Consider the following 26,834-nt stretch of genomic DNA (forward strand, 5'->3'; position numbering starts at 1 on the left):
ATATTTATAACATGACTTTAAATGGGGGCTAGGCCGGGTCACTGGTCGGGGGCTAGGCCGGGTCACTGGTAGGGTCACTGGTCGGGGGCTAGGCCGGGTCACTGGTCGGGGGCTAGGCCGGGTCACTGGTCGGGGGCTAGGCCGGGTCACTGGTCGGGGGCTAGGCCGGGTCACTGGTCGGGGGATAAGCCGGGTCACTGGTCGGGGGATAAGCCGGGTCACTGGTCGGGGGGATAGGCCGGGTCACTGGTCGGGGGATAAGCCGGGTCACTGGTCGGGGGATAAGCCGGGTCACTGGTCGGGGGATAGGCCGGGTCACTGGTCGGGGGGATAGGCCGGGTCACTGGTCGGGGGGATAGGCCGGGTCACTGGTCGGGGGGATAGGCCGGGTCACTGGTCGGGGGGATAGGCCGGGTCACTGGTCGGGGGCTAGGCCGGGTCACTGGTCGGGGGCTAGGCCGGGTCACTGGTCGGGGGCTAGGCCGGGTCACTGGTCGGGGGCTAGGCCGGGTCACTGGTCGGGGGCTAGGCCGGGTCACTGGTCGGGGGCTAGGCCGGGTCACTGGTCGGGGGCTAGGCCGGGTCACTGGTCGGGGGCTAGGCCGGGTCACTGGTCGGGGGCTAGGCCGGGTCACTGGTCGGGGGCTAGGCCGGGTCACTGGTCGGGGGCTAGGCCGGGTCACTGGTCGGGGGCTAGGCCGGGTCACTGGTCGGGGGCTAGGCCGGGTCACTGGTCGGGGGCTAGGCCGGGTCACTGGTCTGGGGCTAGGCCGGGTCACTGGTCGGGGGCTAGGCCGGGGCACTGGTCGGGGGCTAGGCCGGGTCACTGGTCGGGGGCTAGGCCGGGTCACTGGTCGGGGGCTAGGCCGGGTCACTGGTCGGGGGCTAGGCCGGGTCACTGGTCGGGTCACTGGTCGGGGGCTAGGCCGGGTCACTGGTCGGGGGCTAGGCCGGGTCACTGGTCGGGGGCTAGGCCGGGTCACTGGTCGGGGGCTAGGCCGGGTCACTGGTCGGGGGCTAGGCCGGGTCACTGGTCGGGGGCTAGGCCGGGTCACTGGTCGGGGGCTAGGCCGGGTCACTGGTCGGGGGCTAGGCCGGGTCACTGGTCGGGGGCTAGGCCGGGTCACTGGTCGGGGGCTAGGCCGGGTCACTGGTCGGGGGCTAGGCCGGGTCACTGGTCGGGGGCTAGGCCGGGTCACTGGTCGGGGGCTAGGCCGGGTCACTGGTCGGGGGCTAAGCCGGGTCACTGGTCGGGGGATAGGCCGGGTCACTGGTCGGGGGGATAGGCCGGGTCACTGGTCGGGGGGATAGGCCGGGTCACTGGTCGGGGGGATAGGCCGGGTCACTGGTCGGGGGATAAGCCGGGTCACTGGTCGGGGGATAAGCCGGGTCACTGGTCGGGGGATAAGCCGGGTCACTGGTCGGGGGATAGGCCGGGTCACTGGTCGGGGGGATAGGCCGGGTCACTGGTCGGGGGGATAGGCCGGGTCACTGGTCGGGGGATAAGCCGGGTCACTGGTCGGGGGATAGGCCGGGTCACTGGTCGGGGGGATAGGCCGGGTCACTGGTCGGGGGGATAGGCCGGGTCACTGGTCGGGGGGATAGGCCGGGTCACTGGCCGGGTCACTGGTCGGGGGCTAGGCCGGGTCACTGGTCGGGGGCTAGGCCGGGTCACTGGTCGGGGGCTAGGCCGGGTCACTGGTCGGGGGCTAGGCCGGGTCACTGGTCGGGGGCTAGGCCGGGTCACTGGTCGGGGGCTAGGCCGGGTCACTGGTCGGGGGCTAGGCCGGGTCACTGGTCGGGGGCTAGGCCGGGTCACTGGTCGGGGGCTAGGCCGGGTCACTGGTCGGGGGCTAGGCCGGGTCACTGGTCGGGGGCTAGGCCGGGTCACTGGTCGGGGGCTAGGCCGGGTCACTGGTCGGGGGCTAGGCCGGGTCACTGGTCGGGGGCTAGGCCGGGTCACTGGTCGGGTCACTGGTCGGGGGCTAGGCCGGGTCACTGGTCGGGGGCTAGGCCGGGTCACTGGTCGGGGGCTAGGCCGGGTCACTGGTCGGGGGCTAGGCCGGGTCACTGGTCGGGGGCTAGGCCGGGTCACTGGTCGGGGGCTAGGCCGGGTCACTGGTCGGGGGCTAGGCCGGGTCACTGGTCGGGGGCTAGGCCGGGTCACTGGTCGGGGGCTAGGCCGGGTCACTGGTCGGGGGCTAGGCCGGGTCACTGGTCGGGGGCTAGGCCGGGTCACTGGTCGGGGGCTAGGCCGGGTCACTGGTCGGGGGCTAGGCCGGGTCACTGGTCGGGGACTAGGCCGGGTCACTGGTCGGGGGCTAGGCCGGGTCACTGGTCGGGGGCTAGGCCGGGTCACTGGTCGGGGGGATAGGCCGGGTCACTGGTCGGGGGGATAGGCCGGGTCACTGGTCGGGGGGATAGGCCGGGTCACTGGTCGGGGGGATAGGCCGGGTCACTGGTCGGGGGGATAGGCCGGGTCACTGGTCGGGGGGATAGGCCGGGTCACTGGTCGGGGGGATAGGCCGGGTCACTGGTCGGGGGGATAGGCCGGGTCACTGGTCGGGGGGATAGGCCGGGTCACTGGTCGGGGGGATAGGCCAGGTCACTGGTCGGGGGGATAGGCCGGGTCACTGGTCGGGGGGATAGGCCGGGTCACTGGTCGGGGGATAGGCCGGGTCACTGGTTATATATCAGTCTACTATGAATCTGTATCTAGGATTACCATACTACCCCATTACCCGGGACACTGATGGAGTACAGGCTCTGTGGCTGTTGTCCATCCTGCATGTCACCTGGTTGTACTTCATGAGCGTCCCGGTATAATAGGGATAGTACGGTAAGCCTAGATATACCACCAGGAATATGAGCAGTACAGAGGATTTAAGGCTGGATAACTCACCGCTGCGACGCTAAGCTCTCCCCGGGAAGGGACACTGGGCTCCAGGAACATGTACCAGCGTCGGACATTGACGGCAGCTTTGTTAGTTTTCATCTGTGTCTGCCATGAGCCGCTTACTGCGGAGAGACAAGATACAGTCACCGCCCCGATACCCTCACATGCCGGCCGCAAGACCGCCATCAGACAAGCATCATACATGGGGACTGATCACTTACCTGCTGGTATTATACACAACAATGAAGGCTTTCTGCCTGAGTATATATACTGTATATAGGGCCTAATTCAGACCCCATCGCTGTAACGGCAGTGATCGCAGCCTGAAGCTCTCTGAGTAGCACGCGCAGCAGCCGCACTGCGGTGCGCACACAGTGAGATGTGAAAGCAGGCAGAGGTGGTCTCTGGGCAGGAGGGGGTGTGACAGTGACGCGTTAACGTCGTTAGGGGAGGGCGCGGTCCGGATACGCCTGCGCTGCTGGGGTGGCCTGCGGCGGCTGCATGACGTCACAAGCAGCCGCTGCGATCCAAATCATGGCGGGTAGCTGCCTGCCAACGCAGCGTGCAGCCCGGACTAGCCCTGTGCTGGGCGATCCCCGCATGTCAGAGATCTACGATCAGCTGTGAATCCGGCCCATAGTCACTACACCAGGATTCTGTTATCACCATTATTACTATTTATTTCATTCAGGTTATTTGGGAAATAAGTCAAAGTAAAGAAAACGGTTTTCTTTAATAAAGTTTCTATTTATACCAAAGAAGACGTGTTACAATGTACAATAACAGCCGCTTGTTACACCCCGGCTGCGACCCTCTTCCATACACCCGTGTACCGGTGACCTCACAGCGGAGAGGGGACTGTAGTGGCCGAGGTACAGAGACCCGAGTCCCGGGTTCCTGCGGGATCCCTTTCACCAATATGTTAGAATGACAGGATCTCTCCATTTTCCAGTGTCATTTGCTCCCCATCATTACCAGATTTTCATTCCAACCACACACATGCGCGCACACACACACGCACACGCACACACACGCACACACGCACACACACACACACACACACGCGCACACACACACACGCACACACGCACACACACGCACACGCACACACACGCACACACACGCACACACACACGCACGCACACACACACACACACACACACACGCACACACACGCACACACACACACGCACAGGTATGGAGATGAAGATACTCCGAATTCCTCCCTCCTCCAGCAATATAAGTGGTGTCACTGTACCTGCCAGGGTGGAGAAGACACTGATGTCGGCCAGCGTCAGGGAGTCCCCCACCAGGTAGGTGCGCAGGGAGAGGCAATGGTTCAGCTCTTGGAGGGCAGCAGAAAACGTGGACTTGTCTAGTAGCCGGGTCTGACTAAACTCCATCCAGTGGCTGATCTGAAAGAGAACACTCCGCCCGTTATTATATATCAGATATAAACATTATACACAGAAACCAAATCTTATCCACGGCGACACGAGCCTGGACCCCAGCACTGCGTCACGCCACGGTATCATGAGGGATGAACAGATAATACTGCACAATGGACGGATGCGATGGCAGCTGTCTCTATCATGTCCCCCTTTCCCTTCTCTCCTCCACACTGTACACAGTAAGATCTTTTAGCCTCTCCGGGTAAGTTGTGTGATGTCGGCCATGCACCATGTTAGATGCCCTTCTCTGTACACTCTCTAATGTATTTATATCTTTCTGGAGATATGGGGGGTAATTCTGAGTTGATCACAGCAGCAGATGTGTTAGCAATTGGCCAAAACCACGCTGCAGTGAAGGTGGGGCAGATGTAACATGTGAACTGCAGGTGGGGCGGATGTAACGTGCAGAGAGTTAGATTTGGGTGGGTTATTTTGTTTCTGTGCAGGGTAAATACTGGCTGCTTTATTTTTACACTGCAATTTAGATTTCAGTTTAAACACACCCCACCCAAATCTAACTCTCTCTGCACATGTTACATCTGCTCCCCCCCGCCACACCCCACCCAAATCTACCTCTCTCTGCTATTGCCTTGTCTCCCTCCGCCAAATGCTCACGCTCTGTCTAAAGTCTTATTATTCCTTTATTCCTCCATTTGATTTTCTCCTTTCATTTATATACTTAAAAAAAGTTTTGCCCCCTTTATCCACTGACTGGGCCATTTTCTCCTCAGCTTCTGCCTTTGCACGTCTGATCACTTTCTTGGCATCCTTCCGTCTGTCCAGATACACCTCTGACGTTATTATTTTTCCCCACAAAGTAACATTTTACACAACTCTCGCCCAGGAGCAGTAAGTGCTATGAATACACCCAGAAGACTTTGCCAAGAAGGGCTTCTAGGGACAGGCTGCATTTGTGAGGGACATGCCAGGGAGATGTGTAACCAGGAACCTGGATAACGTTACACAAAGGAGCCAGCAGCAGACGTGGCAGGAGCAGCTGTAACAGCTGACATATAAATATCCCAGCGAGAGTGAGCCAACGGCCGGGAGAGACACATCCGGGGACAGCACAGCACATCCTGGCCGTCCCTGATCACTGCTAGTGTACACCTATTACACAGCGCTATACAGAGTATCATTCCCGCCTGTACCTTACCCTGAGCACCCACAGGAAACACACACAGACACACGGAGAACATACAAACTCCACACCATGTCAGATATAAACTAAGGAAGCAGCAGGGCAATACTAACCACTGTGCCGTCTTCATTCAGTCATTTCAGTAATAAAAGAAATGCACACTGTTTATTTACATACATATATAAATGGCTGTATACACGTCACCAGTTCTTAGGAAACGGAAGTTCTGGCTGGTGACATGATAAAATGTCACATTTATAGATTATACTTTGACACATTCCTAATGTGGAATAAGACAAGAAACCAGGAATACACAACAAATACACAAATACCAAACACAACTACAGTGACGAGCAGCACTACGAGGAGGGGACGCTATATAATGTCCCTCTCAGAGCCGTATACTTCCCAGCTAGTATACACACACAGGCCGTAGCTGACCGAGCACATGCGGATATAAGACACAGCACATTACCAGATCTGTGTGGCCCTATACACAACAGTTACACTGCTGCGCTAACCCTTCTGACACACACACACACATATACACACCCAGTCTGATGCCACGACCACACGTACCGGCACCACGCTGCATAGTGACAATGTAAATAAACAGAAGCGACGTTCGTATGGTCTACCCCCAGTCTGTATGGGACAGATACATCAACCATTTCATGCTGCGTATGAGACACTTTGTAAGCACAGTAAATAACACTCACATAAGTTGATGAAATCTTATTCATGACATCAGCCCCTGACAGTTCATGTTTTCCAGATCACCTAGCTGGAGCCAGAGGTGCACGCCTTCCCGACACATGGTCCTAATGCAGATGCAGCAACCACCCTGACAGCACTGTGAGGCAACGCAAGTTTAGCAGCCGCCCACAGGTGACCAGAGACGCCCACCGAACCCATCGCAACACGCTCAGCAACGGCATACTCCATCGCAACACGCTCAGCAACGGCATACTCCATCGCAACACGCTCAGCAACGGCATACTCCATCGCAACACGCTCAGCAACGGCATACTCCATCGCAACACGCTCAGCAACGGCATACTCCATCGCAACACGCTCAGCAACGGCATACTCCATCGCAACACGCTCAGCAACGGCATACTCCATCGCAACACGCTCAGCAACGGCATACTCCATCGCAACACGCTCAGCAACGGCATACTCCATCGCAACATGCTCAGCAACGGCATACTCCATCGCAACATGCTCAGCAACGGCATACTCCATCGCAACATGCTCAGCAACGGCATACTCCATCGCAACATGCTCAGCAACGGCATACTCCATCGCAACATGCTCAGCAACGGCATACTCCATCGCAACATGCTCAGCAACGGCATACTCCATCGCAACATGCTCAGCAACGGCATACTCCATCGCAACATGCTCAGCAACTGCATACTCCATCGCAACATGCTCAGCAACTGCATACTCCATCGCAACATGCTCAGCAACTGCATACTCCATCGCAACATGCTCAGCAACTGCATACTCCATCGCAACATGCTCAGCAACGGCATACTCCATCGCAACACGCTCAGCAACGGCATACTCCATCGCAACACGCTCAGCAACGGCATACTCCATCGCAACACGCTCAGCAACTGCATACTCCATCGCAACATGCTCAGCAACTGCATACTCCATCGCAACATGCTCAGCAACTGCATACTCCATCGCAACATGCTCAGCAACTGCATACTCCATCGCAACATGCTCAGCAACTGCATACTCCATCGCAACCGCTACACAGATGCCAGGATCATCGGCTCTCTCCGTTCCACCACAGCCACCCAAAATAGCCGATACTGGCACCATGCATACAGGATCACAGTAGTACGCCGAGACACGCCCCGAAAACAGTCACAACACTCCTGCAATTTACAGACACTCCCTGTTACCTCCCCCAAAAGGAATCTTCCTGTCAATCACTCAGACGGAGGACTACAGCCAGGCCTGACACATAAGTGGGGCAGCATGGACGGTGTAAGAGGGCAGCACGGATGGTGTAGTGGTTAGCATTACCGCCTCACAGCACTGAGGTCATGGGTTCCATTCCCACCATGGCCCTGTATGTGTGGAGTTTGTATATTCTCCCCGTACTTGTGTGGGTTTCCTCCGGGTACTCCGGTTTCCTCCCACAATCCAAATATATACTGGTAGGTTAATTGGCTTCCAACAAGATTACCCCTAGTGAGAATGTGTGTGTGTGCATGTGATAGGGAATATAGAGTTCTGGACAAGAGAAGACATATAGTCTATAAGGCTATGCACAGGCTTAATTAGTGTAGACAATAATAAGAAAAAGTATATTCATTCAGAAACCAGCCTTAGGAATCACATTGGAGAGGCAAAATGCCGTTACCCGTCTATATCTGAGCCGGAGGTGCACCTGTAAGCATTATACAGTATCTAGAGAAAAGGGAGAGGAGAATGACCACAAGACGGTCATCTACCAAAGAAGGCTTACTTTGTGGCGCACTCTTTTGTTTAAATCGAATATGTAATGGTTATAAAATTAAAACTTAACGTTTATTGAATATTATTATAATATTGTGACCAAAGTCAGACATAAACAACATGTATCGGTCAATATTGACCTGCAATAATCCCAGAAAAGGGGATTCGTATCACTGTGTAATGAAAATATGTATAAGCGGTTAGGGTTCACTGATATAAATATTGATATCAGGTTAGAATTCCTTTTGTATATAGCCACACTTATATTACAACAGTGAGAGATGTAGAACAAAAAGTGAAAATGTAATATAGAACAATTTATATCGGGTTGTTAAACACTTTAAGAGATCCTTCCAAGTAAGTCACTGGGTCTCTATTAAATTACCCGATTAGCGGTCCTCGTTATCTCAGCTGATGCACTCCTCCTTTAGTTAGGTGAAATGGAGAGTAATGTCCTCTAAGAAGGCAGGAGTAGTGGGTATTAATTAAATCACAATAAGTGATAATTACCAACACACCGTAAAGCCTTAGAGTATTGATCAAGTCACTAGATTATGATGCAGCATCCCAGATATAAGTCGTAGATGTGAATGCACCGTGATCATCATTCCCAAAGGATATAAACGTTTATCAGTATGGACACTGTGTTCTTTTTGCCTGCATGTACTTTAAAACAATATTATGCAAACATGTGTCACAGTGGTAGATGACTGATAGTAGAGACAGAGGGCTAGTAAAAATCAGTGTCAATCAGATCACTGGCAACAATGTAATACCCTCTAAAAATATTTAGACATTTAACAGCATAAACACTGTACCCTTTTGTTTGAATGTATCAGTCTATATAAAATCAGTCCCTGATTGAGTCAGGCTGCAAAAGTACAATACAGAAAAACACACAAGTCAGTGATCCACACGGCATACATATAGGTGACATGAACCAAAGTCTGGGCACTCATTAGTAATCCATGTATGCATATTATAATGACCATAGATATAAAAGGCAAACGTATATCTAAATTTCTTTGAGAAGATAAAGGTATCCCAGCAACTACCGGTCAGTTCCCCTTTCTGCTGTCGTCCCATATGAATTAAATCAGTGAATGGGAACGATGAGAGTTCGGGTAATACCAGTTGCTGGGACAGAAGGAAGAAGAGCGAGTTGCTTCTGCTGTCCACAAGCCGGACTTCCACTCCCCTGTTGTGTCGCCACAGTGCAGAGGCAGCGGGAGACCTTTCGTGGATGAGAGAGCCGCTCTGAGTTGCATAGAGACCGATGTGAACAAGCCTGTAGTGAAACGTACGTCATCGATCGGTAAACCAGACGCATACAGTTTCCGGGAGCGTGGAATCCTCAAACCCGACCCGGCGTCTGGTCACGTGAGCGGTTCTCCGCACTCAGCGTGCATACACTAATGGTGATACACACCCGCTCTCTATGCGACTCAGAGCGGCTCTCTCATCCACGAAAGGTCTCCCGCTGCCTCTGCACTGTGGCGACACAACAGGGGAGTGGAAGTCCGGCTTGTGGACAGCAGAAGCAACTCGCTCTTCTTCCTTCTGTCCCAGCAACTGGTATTACCCGAACTCTCATCGTTCCCATTCACTGATTTAATTCATATGGGACGACAGCAGAAAGGGGAACTGACCGGTAGTTGCTGGGATACCTTTATCTTCTCAAAGAAATTTAGATATACGTTTGCCTTTTATATCTATGGTCATTATAATATGCATACATGGATTACTAATGAGTGCCCAGACTTTGGTTCATGTCACCTATATGTATGCCGTGTGGATCACTGACTTGTGTGTTTTTCTGTATTGTACTTTTGCAGCCTGACTCAATCAGGGACTGATTTTATATAGACTGATACATTCAAACAAAAGGGTACAGTGTTTATGCTGTTAAATGTCTAAATATTTTTAGAGGGTATTACATTGTTGCCAGTGATCTGATTGACACTGATTTTTACTAGCCCTCTGTCTCTACTATCAGTCATCTACCACTGTGACACATGTTTGCATAATATTGTTTTAAAGTACATGCAGGCAAAAAGAACACAGTGTCCATACTGATAAACGTTTATATCCTTTGGGAATGATGATCATGGTGCATTCACATCTACGACTTATATCTGGGATGCTGCATCATAATCTAGTGACTTGATCAATACTCTAAGGCTTTACGGTGTGTTGGTAATTATCACTTATTGTGATTTAATTAATACCCACTACTCCTGCCTTCTTAGAGGACATTACTCTCCATTTCACCTAACTAAAGGAGGAGTGCATCAGCTGAGATAACGAGGACCGCTAATCGGGTAATTTAATAGAGACCCAGTGACTTACTTGGAAGGATCTCTTAAAGTGTTTAACAACCCGATATAAATTGTTCTATATTACATTTTCACTTTTTGTTCTACATCTCTCACTGTTGTAATATAAGTGTGGCTATATACAAAAGGAATTCTAACCTGATATCAATATTTATATCAGTGAACCCTAACCGCTTATACATATTTTCATTACACAGTGATACGAATCCCCTTTTCTGGGATTATTGCAGGTCAATATTGACCGATACATGTTGTTTATGTCTGACTTTGGTCACAATATTATAATAATATTAAATAAACGTTAAGTTTTAATTTTATAACCATTACATATTCGATTTAAACAAAAGAGTGCGCCACAAAGTAAGCCTTCTTTGGTAGATGACCGTCTTGTGGTCATTCTCCTCTCCCTTTTCTCCAGGGAATATAGAGTGTAAGCTCCACTGGGGCAGGGACTGATGGGCAAATATTCTCTGTACAGCGCTGCGGAATATGTGTGCGCTATATAAATAACTGGTAATAAATAAAATGAATCTTTTTCTACAGTTATTTTAATGATCTTCCTAATAAAACGTAAGTTTTTTTTGTTTTGGTGGATTTCTTCTGTAAAACCCGTATACTCTGCCATGTACCCATTTATTCAGACTCTCTTACCTCTGTCTGCTCCATTAAATTTGAACCATACAATCCAGTCTGTGGAGCAAGTCTGGCCAAGTATCGGATGATGGAGTTCACATCGGTGAAAGAGATCCCTCTGCAAGAGACAAGAGAGCATCCAACAGTCCACACACACGTAACCCACATATATTCCTTTCTTCACTCTCCCTTCCTCCCGACCCCTGTACATCATCTCTGTGTCACCATATCATACAGCGCACCTAGAACCTCTGCAAGAGACAAGAGAGCATCCAACAGTCCACACACACGTAACCCACATATATTCCTTCTTCACTCTCCCTTCCTCCCGACCCCTGTACATCATCTCTGTGTGACCATATCGTACAGCCCACCTAGAGCCTCTGCAGTCTGGCGGACAACTGTGTAATATATAGCACCTATCCTTGTGTATACATGCCTACCTCCCTATAGAGTGTAAGCTTGTGAGCAGGGCCCTCCTACCTCTATGACTGTTTTTACCCAGTTTTGTTTCCTAATTGTGTCCAGTTGTAAAGCACAACAGAATTTGCTGCGATATATAAGAAACTGTTAATTAACAAAAAAAAAAAAAAATTTGATTCATCATCCCAATTAAAGCAAGGAGGACACACCTGTGCTACAGACCCCTGCAGTACTTCCATCAGTAACTGACCCCCACACAGATAACACTACGGGGGGGGGACACCTGTGCTACAGACCCCCGCGGTACTTCCATCAGTAACTGACCCCCACACAGATAACACTACGGGGGACACACCTGTGCTACAGACCCCTGCAGTACTTCCATCAGTAACTGACCCCCACACAGATAACACTACGGGGGGGACACACCTGTGCTACAGACCCCCGCGGTACTTCCATCATTAACTGACCCCCGCACAGATAACACTACAGGGGGGACACACCTGTGCTACAGACTTCTGCGGTACTTCCATCAGTAACTGATCCCCGCACAGATAACACTACGGGGGGGACACACCTGTGCTACAGACCCCTGCAATACTTCCATCAGTAACTGATCCCCACACAGATAACACTACGGGGGACACACCTGTGCTACAGACCCCTGCAGTACTTCCATCAGTAACTGATCCCCACAGATAACACTACGGGGGACATACCTGTGCTACAGACCCCTGCAGTACTTCCATCAGTAACTGACCCCCACACAGATAACACTACGGGGGACACACCTGTGCTACAGACCCCTGCAGTACTTCCATCAGTAACTGACCCCCACACAGATAACACTACAGGGGACACACCTGTGCTACAGACCCCTGCGGTACTTCCATCAGTAACTGACCCCCACACAGATAACACTACGGGGGACACACCTGTGCTACAGACCCCTGCGGTACTTCCATCAGTAACTGATCCCCGCACAGAAAACACTACTGGGGACACACCTGTGCTACAGACCCCTGCAGTACTTCCATCAGTAACTGACCCCCACACAGATAACACTACGGGGGACACACCTGTGCTACAGACCCCTGCAGTACTTCCATCAGTAAATGATCCCCTCTCCACAGATAACACTACGGGGGACACACCTGTGCTACAGACCCCTGCGGTACTTCCATCAGTAACTGACCCCCAAAGATAACACTACGGGGGGGGGGGGGGGGGGGACACACCTGTGCTACAGACCTCTGCGGTACTTCCATCAGTAACTGATCCCCAAAGATAACACTATGGGGGGGGGGGGGGGGACACCTGTGCTACAGACCTCTGAGGTACTTCCATCAGTAACTGACCCCCCCACAGATTACACTACGGGGGACACACCTGTGCTGCAGACCCCTGCAGTACTTCCATCAGTAACTGACCCCCACACAGATAACACTACGGGGGACACACCTGTGCTACAGACCCCTGCAGTACTTCCATCAGTAAATGATCCCCTCCCCACAGATAACACTACGGGGGACACACCTGTGCTACAGACCCCTGCGGTACTTCCATCAGTAACTGACCCCCAAAGATAACACTACGGGGGGGGGGGGGGGGGGGGGGGACACCTGTGCTACAGACCTCTGCGGTACTTCCATCAGTAACTGATCCCCAAAGATAACACTACGGGGGGGGACACCTGTGCTACAGACCTCTGAGGTACTTCCATCAGTAACTGACCCCCCCACAGATTACACTACGGGGGACACACCTGTGCTGCAGACCCCTGCAGTACTTCCATCAGTAACTGACCCCCCCACAGATAACACTACGTGGACACACCTGTGCTACAGACCCCTGCAGTACTTCCATCAGTAACTGACCGCCACCAGATTGGGTAACAGCTATTTGGCGTGATATGAGGGTAGGTGTATGTGGACACATCTGTATTTGTGTGTCCTGCACATTAAGTGATAGCATCACACTGACACACTGGTCTGTAAAGAGACACTGAATACTCACTCTGACACCCGCAGAACCGTCTCCTGTCCATCCTCCACCCTGACCTCCACTTTGCCTTTCAGATGCTCCACAGTCCACAAGACAGCTGTAAAATCACAGAGCGACACTGTAACATGACTGACATCATTCAGAATACAGGGGGCCTGCCACCACCGGGGCCTGTCACCAACGGGGGCCTGCAACACCGGACAAGGACTAGACAAACAGGGTGATAGCGGTCATCTCCCAATATATCCAAACACTTTACTGCAGCTACATGCAAAACCATGTCACATATATATCAGTAATACTAATAGGTCTCATATTGTAACATGTGACCCGCAAATAAACAGCCCAAAAATGTGACCTCAGACGCCAAAGTGCCCCCGGGATCTCCTACCACACCCGACTACAGCCGCGGTCAGCCTCTACGTGCCGCTACCTGGCGTCAGCACTAACAGTGCCCCCGGGATCTCCTACCACACCTGACTACAGCCGCTGTCAGCCTCTACATGCCGCTACCTGGCGCCAGCACTAACAGTGCCCCCGGGATCTCCTACCACACCTGACTACAGCCGCTGTCAGCCTCTACATGCCGCTACCTGACGCCAGCACTAACAGTGCCCCCGGGATCTCCTATCACACCCGATTACAGCCACTGTCAGCCTCTACATGCCGCTACCTGACGCCAGCACTAACATTGCCCCCGGGATCTCCTATCACACCCGATTACAGCCACTGTCAGCCTCTACATGCCAATACCTGGCGCCAGCACTAACATTGCCCCCGGGATCTCCTATCACACCCGATTACAGCCACTGTCAGCCTCTACATGCCGCTACCTGACGCCAGCACTAACAGTGCCCCCGGGATCTCCTACCACACCCGACTACAGCCGCTGTCAGCCTCTACATGCCACTACCTGGCGCCAGCACTAACAGTGCCCCCGGGATCTCCTACCACACCCGACTACAGCCGCTGTCAGCCTCTACATGCCGCTACCTGGCGCCAGCACTAACAGTGACCCCGGGATCTCCTACCACACCCGACTACAGCCGCTGTCAGCCTCTACATGCCGCTACCTGACGCCAGCACTAACAGTGCCCCCGGGATCTCCTACCACACCTGACTACAGCCGCTGTCAGCCTCTACATGCCAATACCTGGCGCCAGCACTAACAGTGCCCCCGGGATCTCCTACCACACCTGACTACAGCCTCTACATGCCACTACCTGGCGCCAGCACTAACAGTGCCCCCGGGATCTCCTACCACACCTGACTACAGCCGCTGTCAGCCTCTACGTGCCGCTACCTGGCGCCAGCACTAACAGTGCCCCCGGGATCTCCTACCACACCCGACTACAGCCGCTGTCAGCCTCTACATGCCGCTACCTGACGCCAGCACTAACAGTGCCCCCAGGATCTCCTACCACACCCGACTACAGCCGCTGTCAGCCTCTACCTGGCGCCAGCACTAACAGTGCCCCCAGGATCTCCTACCACACCTGACTACAGCCGCTGTCAGCCTCTACCTGGCGCCAGCACAAAAATTGCCCCCGGGATCTCCTACCACACCTGACTACAGCCGCTGTCAGCCTCTACGTGCCGCTACCTGGCGCCAGCACTAACAGTGCCCCCGGGATCTCCTACCACACCCGACTACAGCCGCTGTCAGCCTCTACATGCCGCTACCTGGCGTCAGCACTAACAGTGCCCCCGGGATCTCCTACCACACCCGACTACAGCCGCTGTCAGCCTCTACATGCCGCTACCTGACGCCAGCACTAACAGTGCCCCCGGGATCTCCTACCACACCTGACTACAGCCGCTGTCAGCCTCTACATGCCAATATCTGGCGCCAGCACTAACAGTGCCCCCGGGATCTCCTACCACACCTGACTACAGCCGCTGTCAGCCTCTACATGCCAATACCTGGCGCCAGCACTAACAGTGCCCCCGGGATCTCCTAACACACCCGACTACAGCGCTAATTACATAATAAGGCTTTCTGGGCATTTTGCTACCTTTATACATCAGCTCAGAACAGATTTTAGAAAATACATTTGTAAAATCAGTTATATCTGTATATAGGAACCGTTACATACACAGCAATATACAGCATCACCAGCGTCATGTCTGATGGGAGCTAATATTACAATACGGGCAAGCCATGTATCCCAGGAGCTGCAGGATGTCACAGGACACAGCGTTACACCTCAGATATGAAGGTGTAATATAATGCGGGACACCGGAGAGGAATATTCCAATCCTTCTAACACCAGCCAAGATATTTCATGCCAACTAAGGGAGGCGCCACATCTCACTCCACGCCTGCAACTCGTCACTAAAATGAAAACAATGTTACATAATCGTTTTAATCACGCACACTGACAGCAGTTCCAATGCGCACCTTACTAGCGCTATCCAATTATAACAGAGCATTCCTGCTCCAGCCCCGACACACACAGGCGATCATTGTAAACTGGGAAAGCGCCAAGTTCTACTACAGGGTAAATACTGGCTGCTTTCGCATGCAGCCCACACGTGCTGGGCACATTTATTCTCACACTGCAATGTAGCGCTGAGCTAGGACACGCCCCTCCCGTACTTTGATACATGTCGTTAGCGCCGGTAGGGTAAGCTTGCCGCCTCTGTGGCTTGCTTTGCATCATCAATATGGAAGAGTAGTGGTTGAAGGTGTTGGGCAATCAGCGTGAGCAGGGTTTTATTTGGCGCATGACGCGCTATTTTCCATCCATCTGGGCGCGTGTTATTTGGGCGCTGGCATTTTTTTGCATCCAGCTCATTGTTTACCCATCATCCTCATACAGAGGTGGCGGCCATGTTTCACGTCAGCCCTGCAATGTATAATGTATAGTTGTGCTGGTAACATCCAGTATAATAGGCTCTTCTAGAGATAGACGCAGCAGCTGAATCACCCATTAGCTCCCTCTTACCGCGGTCTGTAAGCGGACATATATTATGTATAACACCGTCCATTACCGGGCTCGGATCAATGTCTGTGGAGGGAAGTGTATTCCCTGCGCGGCCCAGGGCACTAAGCATACAGCAAGGCTCAGTATATATACTGTATGTATGGGGGTATTTATATATTATAATCTGTATAAATCTGTTACTATGGGGGTATTTATATATTATAATCTGTATAAATCTGTTACTATGGGGGTATTTATATATTATAATCTGTATAAATCATTTACTATGGGGGTATTTATATATTATAATCTGTATAAATCTGTTACTATGGGGGTATTTATATATTATAATCTGTATGAATATGTAACTATGGGGGTATTTATATATTATAATCTGTATAAATCATTTACTATGGGGGTATTTATATATTATAATCTGTATAAATCTGTTACTATGGGGGTATTTATATATTATAATCTGTATAAATCTGTTACTATGGGGGAATTTATATATTATAATCTGTATAAATCTGTTACTATGGGGGTATTTATATATTATAATCTGTATGAATCTATTACTATGGGAGTATTTATATATTATAATCTGTATAAATCTGTTACTATGGGGGTATTTATATATTATAATCTGTATGAATCTATTACTATGGGAGTATTTATATATTATAATCTGTATAAATCTGTTACTATGGGGGTATTTATATATTATAATCTGTATGAATATGTAACTATGGGGGTATTTATATATTATAATCTGTATGAATCTATTACTATGGGAGTATTTATATATTAAAATCTGTATGAATCTATTACTATGGGAGTATTTATATATTATAATCTGTATAAATCTGTTACTATGGGAGTATTTATATATTATAATCTGTATAAATCTGTTACTATGGGAGTATTTATATATTATAATCTGTATGAATCTATTACTATGGGAGTATTTATATATTATAATCTGTATAAATCTGTTACTATGGGGGTATTTATATATTATAATCTGTATGAATCTATTACTATGGGAGTATTTATATATTATAATCTGTATAAATCTGTTACTATGGGGGTATTTATATATTATAATCTGTATAAATCTGTTACTATGGGGGTATTTATATATTATAATCTGTATAAATCTGTTACTATGGGGGTATTTATATATTATAATCTGTATGAATCTATTACTATGGGAGTATTTATATATTATAATCTGTATAAATCTGTTACTATGGGGGTATTTATATATTATAATCTGTATAAATCTGTTACTATGGGGGTATTTATATATTATAATCTGTATAAATCTGTTACTATGGGGGTATTTATATATTATAATCTGTATAAATCTGTTACTATGGGGGTATTTATATATTATAATCTGTATAAATCTGTTACTATGGGGGTATTTATATAATATAATCTGTATAAATCTATTACTATGGGAGTATTTATATATTATAATCTGTATAAATATGTTACTATGGGGGTATTTATATATTATAATATGTATAAATCTGTTACTATGGGGGTATTTATATATTATAATCTGTATAAATCTGTTATTATGGGGGTATTTATATATTATAATCTGTATAAATCTGTTACTATGGGGGTATTTATATATTATAATCTGTATAAATCGGTTACTATGGGGGTATTTATATATTATAATCTGTATAAATCTGTTACTATGGGGGTATTTATATATCACAACGACGCGTACCAGACAATATGCCGGCCGACACAGCGTATCCGCAGTACACATCACACCAACGCGTACCCAGACACTATGCCGGCCGACATAGCGTATCCGCAATACACATCACGGCGACGCGTACCCAGACACTATGCCGGCCGACATAGCGTATCCGCAATACACATCACAACGACGCGTACCAGACACTATGCCTGCCGACACAGCGTATCCGCAGTACACATCACACCGACGCGTACCCAGACACTATGCCGGCCAACACAGCGTATCCGTAATACACATCACAATGACGCGTACCAGAAACTATGCCGGCCGACACAGCGTATCCGCAGTACACCACACCGACGCGTACCCAGACAATATACCGGCCGACACAGCGTATCTGCAGTACACAGCACAACGACGCGTACCAGACACTATGCCGGCCGACACAGCAAATCCGCAATACACATCACGGCGACGCGTACCCAGACACTATGCCTGCCGACACAGCGTATCCGCAGTACACATCACAACAATGCGTACCCAGACAATATACCGGCCAACACAGCGTATCCGCAGTACACATCACAACGACGCATACCCAGACACTATGCCGGCCGACACAGCGTATCCGTAATACACATCACAACGACGCGTACCAGACACTATGCCGGCCAACACAGCGTATCCGCAGTACACATCACACCGACGCGTACCCAGACAATATACCGGCCGACACAGCGTATCCGCAGTACACATCACAACGACGCGTACCCAGACACTATGCCGGCCGACACAGCGTATCCGCAGTACACATCACAACGACGCGTACCAGACACTATACCGGCCGACACAGCGTATACGCAATACACATCACAACAACGCGTACCCAGAAAATATGCCGGCCAACATAGCGTATCCGCAATACACATCACAACGACGCGTACCCAGACAATATACCGGCCGACACAGCGTATCCGCAGTACACATCACAACAACGCGTACCCAGAAAATATGCCGGCCAACATAGCGTATCCGCAATACACATCACAACGACGCGTACCCAGACAATATACCGGCCGACACAGCGTATCCGCAGTACACATCACAACGACGCATACCCAGACAATATGCCTGCCGACACAGCGTATCCGCAGTACACAACACACCGACGCGTACCCAGACAATACGCCGGCCGACACAGCGTATCCGCAGTACACATCACAACGACGCGTAACCAGACACTATGCCGGCCGACACAGCGTATCCGCAGTACACATAACAACGACGCGTACCCAGACAATATGCCGGCTGACACAGCGTATCCGCAGTACACATCACACTGACCCGTACCCAGACAATATACCTGCCGACACAGCGTATCCGCAGTACACATCACAACGACGCGTACCAGACACTATACCGGCCGACACAGCGTATCCGCAGTACACATCACTGCAACGCGTACCAGACACTATGCCGGCCGACACAGCGTATCCGCAGTACACATCACAACGACGCGTACCCAGACACTATGCCGGCCGACACAGCGTACCCGCAGTACACATCACAACGACGCGTACCATACACTATACCGGCCGACACAGCGTATCCGCAGTACACATCACAACGACGCGTACCCAGACACTATGCCGGCCGACACAGCGTATCCGCAGTACACATCACAACGACGCGTACCAGACACTATACCGGCCGACACAGCGTATCCGCAGTACACATCACAACGACGCGTACCCAGACACTATGCCGGCCAACACAGCGTATCCGCAATACACATCACAACGACGCGTACCCAGACACTATGCCGGCCAACACAGCGTATCCGCAGTACACAGCACAACGACGCGTACCCAGACACTATGCCGGCCGACACAGCGTATCCGCAATACACATCACAACGACGCGTACCCAGACACTATGCCGGCCAACACAGCGTATCCGCAATACACATCACAACGACGCGTACCAGACACTATGCCGGCCAACACAGCGTATCCGCAATACACATCACAACGACGCGTACCCAGACACTAAACCGGCCGACACAGCGTATCCGCAATACACATCACAACGACGCGTACTAGACACTATGCCGGCCGACACAGCGTATCCGCAGTACACATCACACCGACACGTACCAGACACTATGCCTGCCGACACAGCGTATCCGCAGTACATATTACAACGACGCGTACCCAGACACTATGCCGGCCAACACAGCGTATCCGCAGTACACATCACAACGACGCGTACCCAGACACTATGCCGGCCTACACAGCGTATCCGCAGTACACATCACAACGACGCGTACCCAGACACTATACCGGCCGACACAGCGTATTCGCAGTACACATCACAACGACGCGTACCAGACACTATGCCGGCCGACACAGCGTATCCGCAATACACATCACACCGACGCGTACCCAGACACTATGCCGGCCGACACAGCGTATCCGCAGTACACATCACACCGACGCGTACCCAGACAATATGCCGGCCGACACAGCGTATACGCAGTACACATCACAACGACGCGTACCAGAAACTTATCCAGCCGACACAGCGTATCCGCAGTACACATCACACCGACGCGTACCCAGACAATATACCGGCCGACACAGCGTATCCGCAGTACACATCACACTGACCCGTACCCAGACACTATGCCGGCCAACACAGTGTATCCGCAGTACACATCACAACGCGGCGTACCAGACACTATGCCGGCCGACACAGCGTATCCGCAGTACACATCACAACGACGCGTACCAGACACTATGCCGGCCGACACAGCGTATCCGCAGTACACATCACAACGCGGCGTACCAGACACTATGCCGGCCGACACAGCGTATCCGCAGTACACATCACAACGACGCGTACCCAGACACTATGCCGGCCGACACAGCGTATCCGCAGTACACATCACAACGACGCGTACCCAGACAATATACCGGCCAACACAGCGTATCCGCAGTACACATCACGACGACGCGTACCAGACACTATGCCGGTCAACACAGCGTATCCGCTGTACACATCACAACGACGCGTACCCAGACACTATGCCTGCCGACACAGCGTATCCGCAGTACACATCACACCGACGCGTACCAGACACTATGCCTGCCGACACAGCGTATCCGCAGTACACATCACAACGACGCGTACCAGACATACCGGCCGACACAGCGTATCCGCAGTACACATCACAACAATGCGTACCCAGACACTATGCCGGCCAACACAGTGTATCCGCAGTACACATCACAACGACGCGTACCAGACACTATACCGGCCGACACAGCGTATCCGCAATACACATCACAATAACGCGTACCAGACACTATGCCGGCCGACACAGCGTATCCGCAATACACATCACACCGACGCGTACCCAGACAATATACCGGCCGACACAGCGTATCCGCAGTACACATCACAACGACGCGTACCAGACACTATGCCGGCCGACACAGCGTATCCGCAGTACACATCACAACGACGCGTACCAGACACTATGCCGGCCGACACAGCGTATCCGCAATACACATCACACCGACGCGTACCCAGACACTATGCTGGCCGACACAGCGTATCCGCAGTACATATCACAACGACGCGTACCAGACACTATGCCGGCCGACACAGCGTATCCGCAGTACATATCACAACGACGCGTACCAGACACTATGCCGGCCGACACAGCGTATCCGCAATACACATCACAACGACGCGTACCCAGACACTATGCCGGCCGACACAGCGTATCCGCAATACACATCACAACGACGCGTACCAGACACTTTGCCGGCCGACACAGCGTATCCGCAGTACACATCACAACGACGCGTACCAGACACTATGCCGGCCGACACAGCGTATCCGCAGTACACATCACAACGACGCGTACCCAGACACTATGCCGGCCGACACAGCGTATCCGCAGTACACATCACAACGACGCGTACCCAGACACTATGCCGGCCGACACAGCGTATCCGCAGTACACATCACAACGACGCGTACCCAGACACTATGCCGGCCGACACAGCGTATCCGCAGTACACATCACAATGACGCGTACCCAGACACTATGCCGGCTGACACAGCGTATCCGCAGTACACATCACAACGACGCGTACCCAGACACTATGCCGGCCGACACAGCGTATCCGCAGTACATATCACAACGACGCGTACCAGACACTATGCCGGCCGACACAGCGTATCCGCAATACACATCACAACGACGCGTACCCAGACACTATGCCGGCCGACACAGCGTATCCGCAATACACATCACAACGACGCGTACCAGACACTATGCCGGCCGACACAGCGTATCCGCAGTACACATCACAACGACGCGTACCAGACACTATGCCGGCCGACACAGCGTATCCGCAGTACACATCACAACGACGCGTACCCAGACACTATGCCGGCCGACACAGCGTATCCGCAGTACACATCACAACGACGCGTACCCAGACACTATGCCGGCCGACACAGCGTATCCGCAGTACACATCACAACGACGCGTACCCAGACACTATGCCGGCCGACACAGCGTATCCGCAGTACACATCACAATGACGCGTACCCAGACACTATGCCGGCTGACACAGCGTATCCGCAGTACACATCACAACGACGCGTACCCAGACACTATGCCGGCCAACACAGCGTATCCGCAGTACACATCACAACGACGCGTACCCAGACACTATGCCGGCTGACACAGCGTATCCACAAAAAAGCCCGACCCTGAGTTATTAAAGCTGAACAATAAGAAAGTTCTCCTGACTGACTGCAGATAAAGGGGTAAATTTACTAAGATGGGAGTTCTATTTAAGATGGGATGTTGCCCATAGCAACCAATCAGATTCTACTTCTCATTTATCTAGACCCTTCTAGAAGATAATACCTGGATTCTGATTGGTTGCTATGGACAACATCCCATCTTAAATAGAAATCCTATCTTAGTAAATTTACCCCGTAGCGTCCACTATGGAGAGATTCATTAAAGCATAGAGCTAACATCAGAATATTACACACACGTCTCCTCCCGTGTCACACTGACAGAATATTACACACACGTCTCCTCCCGTGTCACACTGACAGAACATTACACACACGTCTCCTCCCGTGTCACACTGACAGAATATTACACACACGTCTCCTCCCGTGTCACACTGACAGAATATTACACACACGTCTCCTCCCGTGTCACACTGACAGAATATTACACACACACACACACACACGTCTCCTCCCGTGTCACACTGACAGAATATTACACACACGTCTCCTCCCGTGTCACACTGACAGAATATTACACACACACACACACACACGTCTCCTCCCGTGTCACACTGACAGAATATTACACACACGTCTCCTCCCGCGTCACACTGACAGAATATTACACACACGTCTCCTCCCGTGTCACACTGACAGAATATTACACACACAAACACACGTCTCCTCCCGTGTCACACTGACAGAATATTACACACACGTCTCCTCCCGTGTCACACTGACAGAATATTACACACACGTCTCCTCCCGTGTCACACTGACAGAATATTACACGCACGTCTCCTCCCGTGTCACACTGACAGAATATTACACGCACGTCTCCTCCCGCGTCACACTGACAGAACGTTACACACACGTCTCCTCCCGCGTCACACTGACAGAATATCACACACACGTCTCCTCCCGTGTCACACTGACAGAATATTACACACACGTATCCTCCCGTGTCACACTGACAGAATATCACACACACGTATCCTCCCGTGTCACACTGACAGAACATTACACACACGTCTCCTCCCGTGTCACACTGACAGAACATTACACACACGTCTCCTCCCGTGTCACACTGACAGAATATTACACACACGTATCCTCCCGTGTCACACTGACAGAACATTACACACACGTCTCCTCCCGTATCACACTGACAGAATATCACACACACACGTCTCCTCCCGTGTCACACTGACAGAATATCACATACACGTCTCCTCCCGTGTCACACTGACAGAATATCACACACACGTCTCCTCCCGTGTCACACTGACAGAATATCACACACACGTCTCCTCCTGTGTCACACTGACAAAATATCACACACACGTCTCCTCCCGTGTCACACTGACAGAATATTACACACACGTCTCCTCCCGTGTCACACTGACAGAATATCACACACACGTCTCCTCCCGTGTAACACTGACAGAATATCACACACACGTCTCCTCCCGTGTCACTGACAGGATATTACACACGTGTCACACTGACAGAATATTACACACGTGTCACACTGACAGAACATTACACACGTGTCACACTGACAGAACATTACACACGTGTCACACTGACAGAATATCACACACACGTCTCCTCCCGTGTCACACTGACAGAATATCACACACACGTCTCCTCCCGTGTCACTGACAGGATATTACACACGTGTCACACTGACAGAATATCACACACACGTCTCCTCCCGTGTCACACTGACAGAATATCACACACACGTCTCCTCCCGTGTCACACTGACAGAATATTACACACACGTCTCCTCCCGTGTCACACTGACAGAATATTACACACACGTCTCCTCCCGTGTCACACTGACAGAACATTACACACACGTCTCCTCCCGTGTCACACTGACAGAACATTACACACACGTCTCCTCCCGTGTCACACTGACAGAATATTACACACACGTATCCTCCCGTGTCACACTGACAGAATATCACACACACACGTCTCCTCCCGTATCACACTGACAGAATATCACACACGTCTCCTCCCGTGTCACACTGACAGAATATCACATACACGTCTCCTCCCGTGTCACACTGACAGAATATCACACACACGTCTCCTCCCGTGTCACACTGACAGAATATCACACACACGTCTCCTCCCGTGTCACACTGACAAAATATCACACACACGTCTCCTCCTGTGTCACACTGACAGAATATCACACACACGTCTCCTCCCGTGTCACACTGACAGAATATCACACACACGTCTCCTCCCGTGTCACACTGACAGAATATCACACACACGTCTCCTCCCGTGTCACACTGACAGAATATCACACACACGTCTCCTCCCGTGTCACTGACAGGATATTACACACGTGTCACACTGACAGAATATTACACACGTGTCACACTGACAGAACATTACACACGTGTCACACTGACAGAACATTACACACGTGTCACACTGACAGAATATCACACACACGTCTCCTCCCGTGTCACACTGACAGAATATCACACACACGTCTCCTCCCGTGTCACTGACAGGATATTACACACGTGTCACACTGACAGAATATTACACACGTGTCACACTGACAGAACATTACACACGTGTCACACTGACAGAACATTACACACGTGTCACACTGACAGGGGGGAGGGGGGGGTCAGTATGACGCAATCACACGTCATAGTGACATGTAGGTGCCCCTGGGAGGTAAGTACACGGTGAGGGGACAGGTAAGTGACATCTCCAGCACAAGACAGCTGCTCTGTAACATGTGACGTAATCCAGCACATATATGACGTCAGGAGGTAACGTTCAAACGTGACCGTAATATAACCTGCATATAAGCAGCCTCAGCTGACTCCCTGAGGAACTACAAGTACCAGCCTGACCTGCCATAGAGGGGGGGGGGAGGTGCAGAGCATGCTGGTGCTTGTAGTGCGGCGGGACACTAGTGGTGATTACCCGGAGCGGCGCTGCTGGGCACGGTCAGGCTGGGCGCCGCCACGCTTCCTCTCCCACTCATGATCGTGTTCCTGCGGGCTGCCACGAAGCTCCCACTCAATGAGACAGAGAACAGGCGCTTCCGGTTCACGCAGCTCAGGACAGCCCCCAGCCGGCACCACACTTCCGGCACCACGCCGCCATGTTGGATGTGGGCACAAGTCGTGCGCCGCCATCTTTACCTTGGGCACGCCTCAGGAAAGCTGCAGACAGTGGTGTGTAGAGAAGAGGGAGGGGGCACACATACCCCGGGCCCAGGTCTGATGGAGAGGGGAGGGGGCACACATACCCCGGGCCCAGGTCTGATGGAGAGGGGAGGGGGCACACATACCCCGGGCCCAGGTCTGATGGAGAGGCCCAGTGGGGGCCCCGGTCCCAGGTCAGATGGACAGGCCCAGTCACCGCAGACTTGCCTACTCTCCCGGAATGGCCGGGAGGCTCCCGAAAATCGGGTGACCCTCCCGGCCCCCCGGAAGAGCAGGCAAGTCTCCCGGTTACAGGGGTCCCCCCCTGCCCGGCCGCCCACTTAGCAAAGTAAAGTGGGCGGTCCGGGCAGGCGATGACGCGAATCTTGTTGAATCGCGTCATCATAGCCACGCCCCCTGCTGTATAATGCCTGCAATAGTGGCATTACACAGCGGGGGGCGGAGCTTACACGAGATGAACCCGTAGCCATGCCTCCGGTCCGCCTCCGGCCCGCCCCCCTCTGCACTTACATCGCAGCCCGACCCCCTGCAGCACCGACCTGGCTGCTCTCTCCCGGGGAGAGCAGCCAAAAAGTCGGTAAGTATGGCCCAGTGGGAGCCCCGGTCCTATGTCTGATGGACAGGCACAGTGGGAGCCCCGGTCCTATGTCTGATGGACAGGCACAGTGGGGGCCCCGGTCTGATGGACAGGCCCAGTGGGGGTCCCGGGCCCAGGTCTGATGGACAGGCACAGTGGGGTTCCCGGGCCCAGGTCTGACGGACAGGCCCAGTGGGGGTCCCAGG

General features: G+C 51.7%; 1 protein-coding gene across 4 annotated transcripts in view; it reads right to left on the reverse strand.

Annotated features, from left to right (window-relative positions):
- The window catches only part of EPRS1 (glutamyl-prolyl-tRNA synthetase 1), a 362,185-nt gene extending 336,149 nt beyond the window's left edge, over window positions 1-26,036 (reverse strand). For 2 of the 4 annotated variants that reach the window (XM_063919129.1, XM_063919128.1), the window contains exons 1-5: window positions 25,807-25,962; window positions 13,375-13,459; window positions 10,954-11,053; window positions 4,155-4,311; window positions 2,903-3,018 (exon numbers count right to left, since the gene is read on the reverse strand). In XM_063919129.1, coding sequence (XP_063775199.1) covers window positions 2,903-3,018; window positions 4,155-4,311; window positions 10,954-11,053; window positions 13,375-13,459; window positions 25,807-25,867 — 519 coding nt within the window. In that variant the 5' untranslated portion in view covers window positions 25,868-25,962. Of the gene's footprint in view, window positions 1-2,902; window positions 3,019-4,154; window positions 4,312-10,953; window positions 11,054-13,374; window positions 13,460-25,806 lie in introns of all 4 variants that reach the window. The other 2 variants (XM_063919127.1, XM_063919126.1) reach the window with 1 other exon arrangement.
- Between the last annotated feature and the right edge of the window lie 798 nt (window positions 26,037-26,834).

Source organism: Pseudophryne corroboree, chromosome 4 (genome assembly GCF_028390025.1).
Source record: "Pseudophryne corroboree isolate aPseCor3 chromosome 4, aPseCor3.hap2, whole genome shotgun sequence".
In the NCBI taxonomy this organism is placed as follows: domain Eukaryota; kingdom Metazoa; phylum Chordata; class Amphibia; order Anura; family Myobatrachidae; genus Pseudophryne; species Pseudophryne corroboree.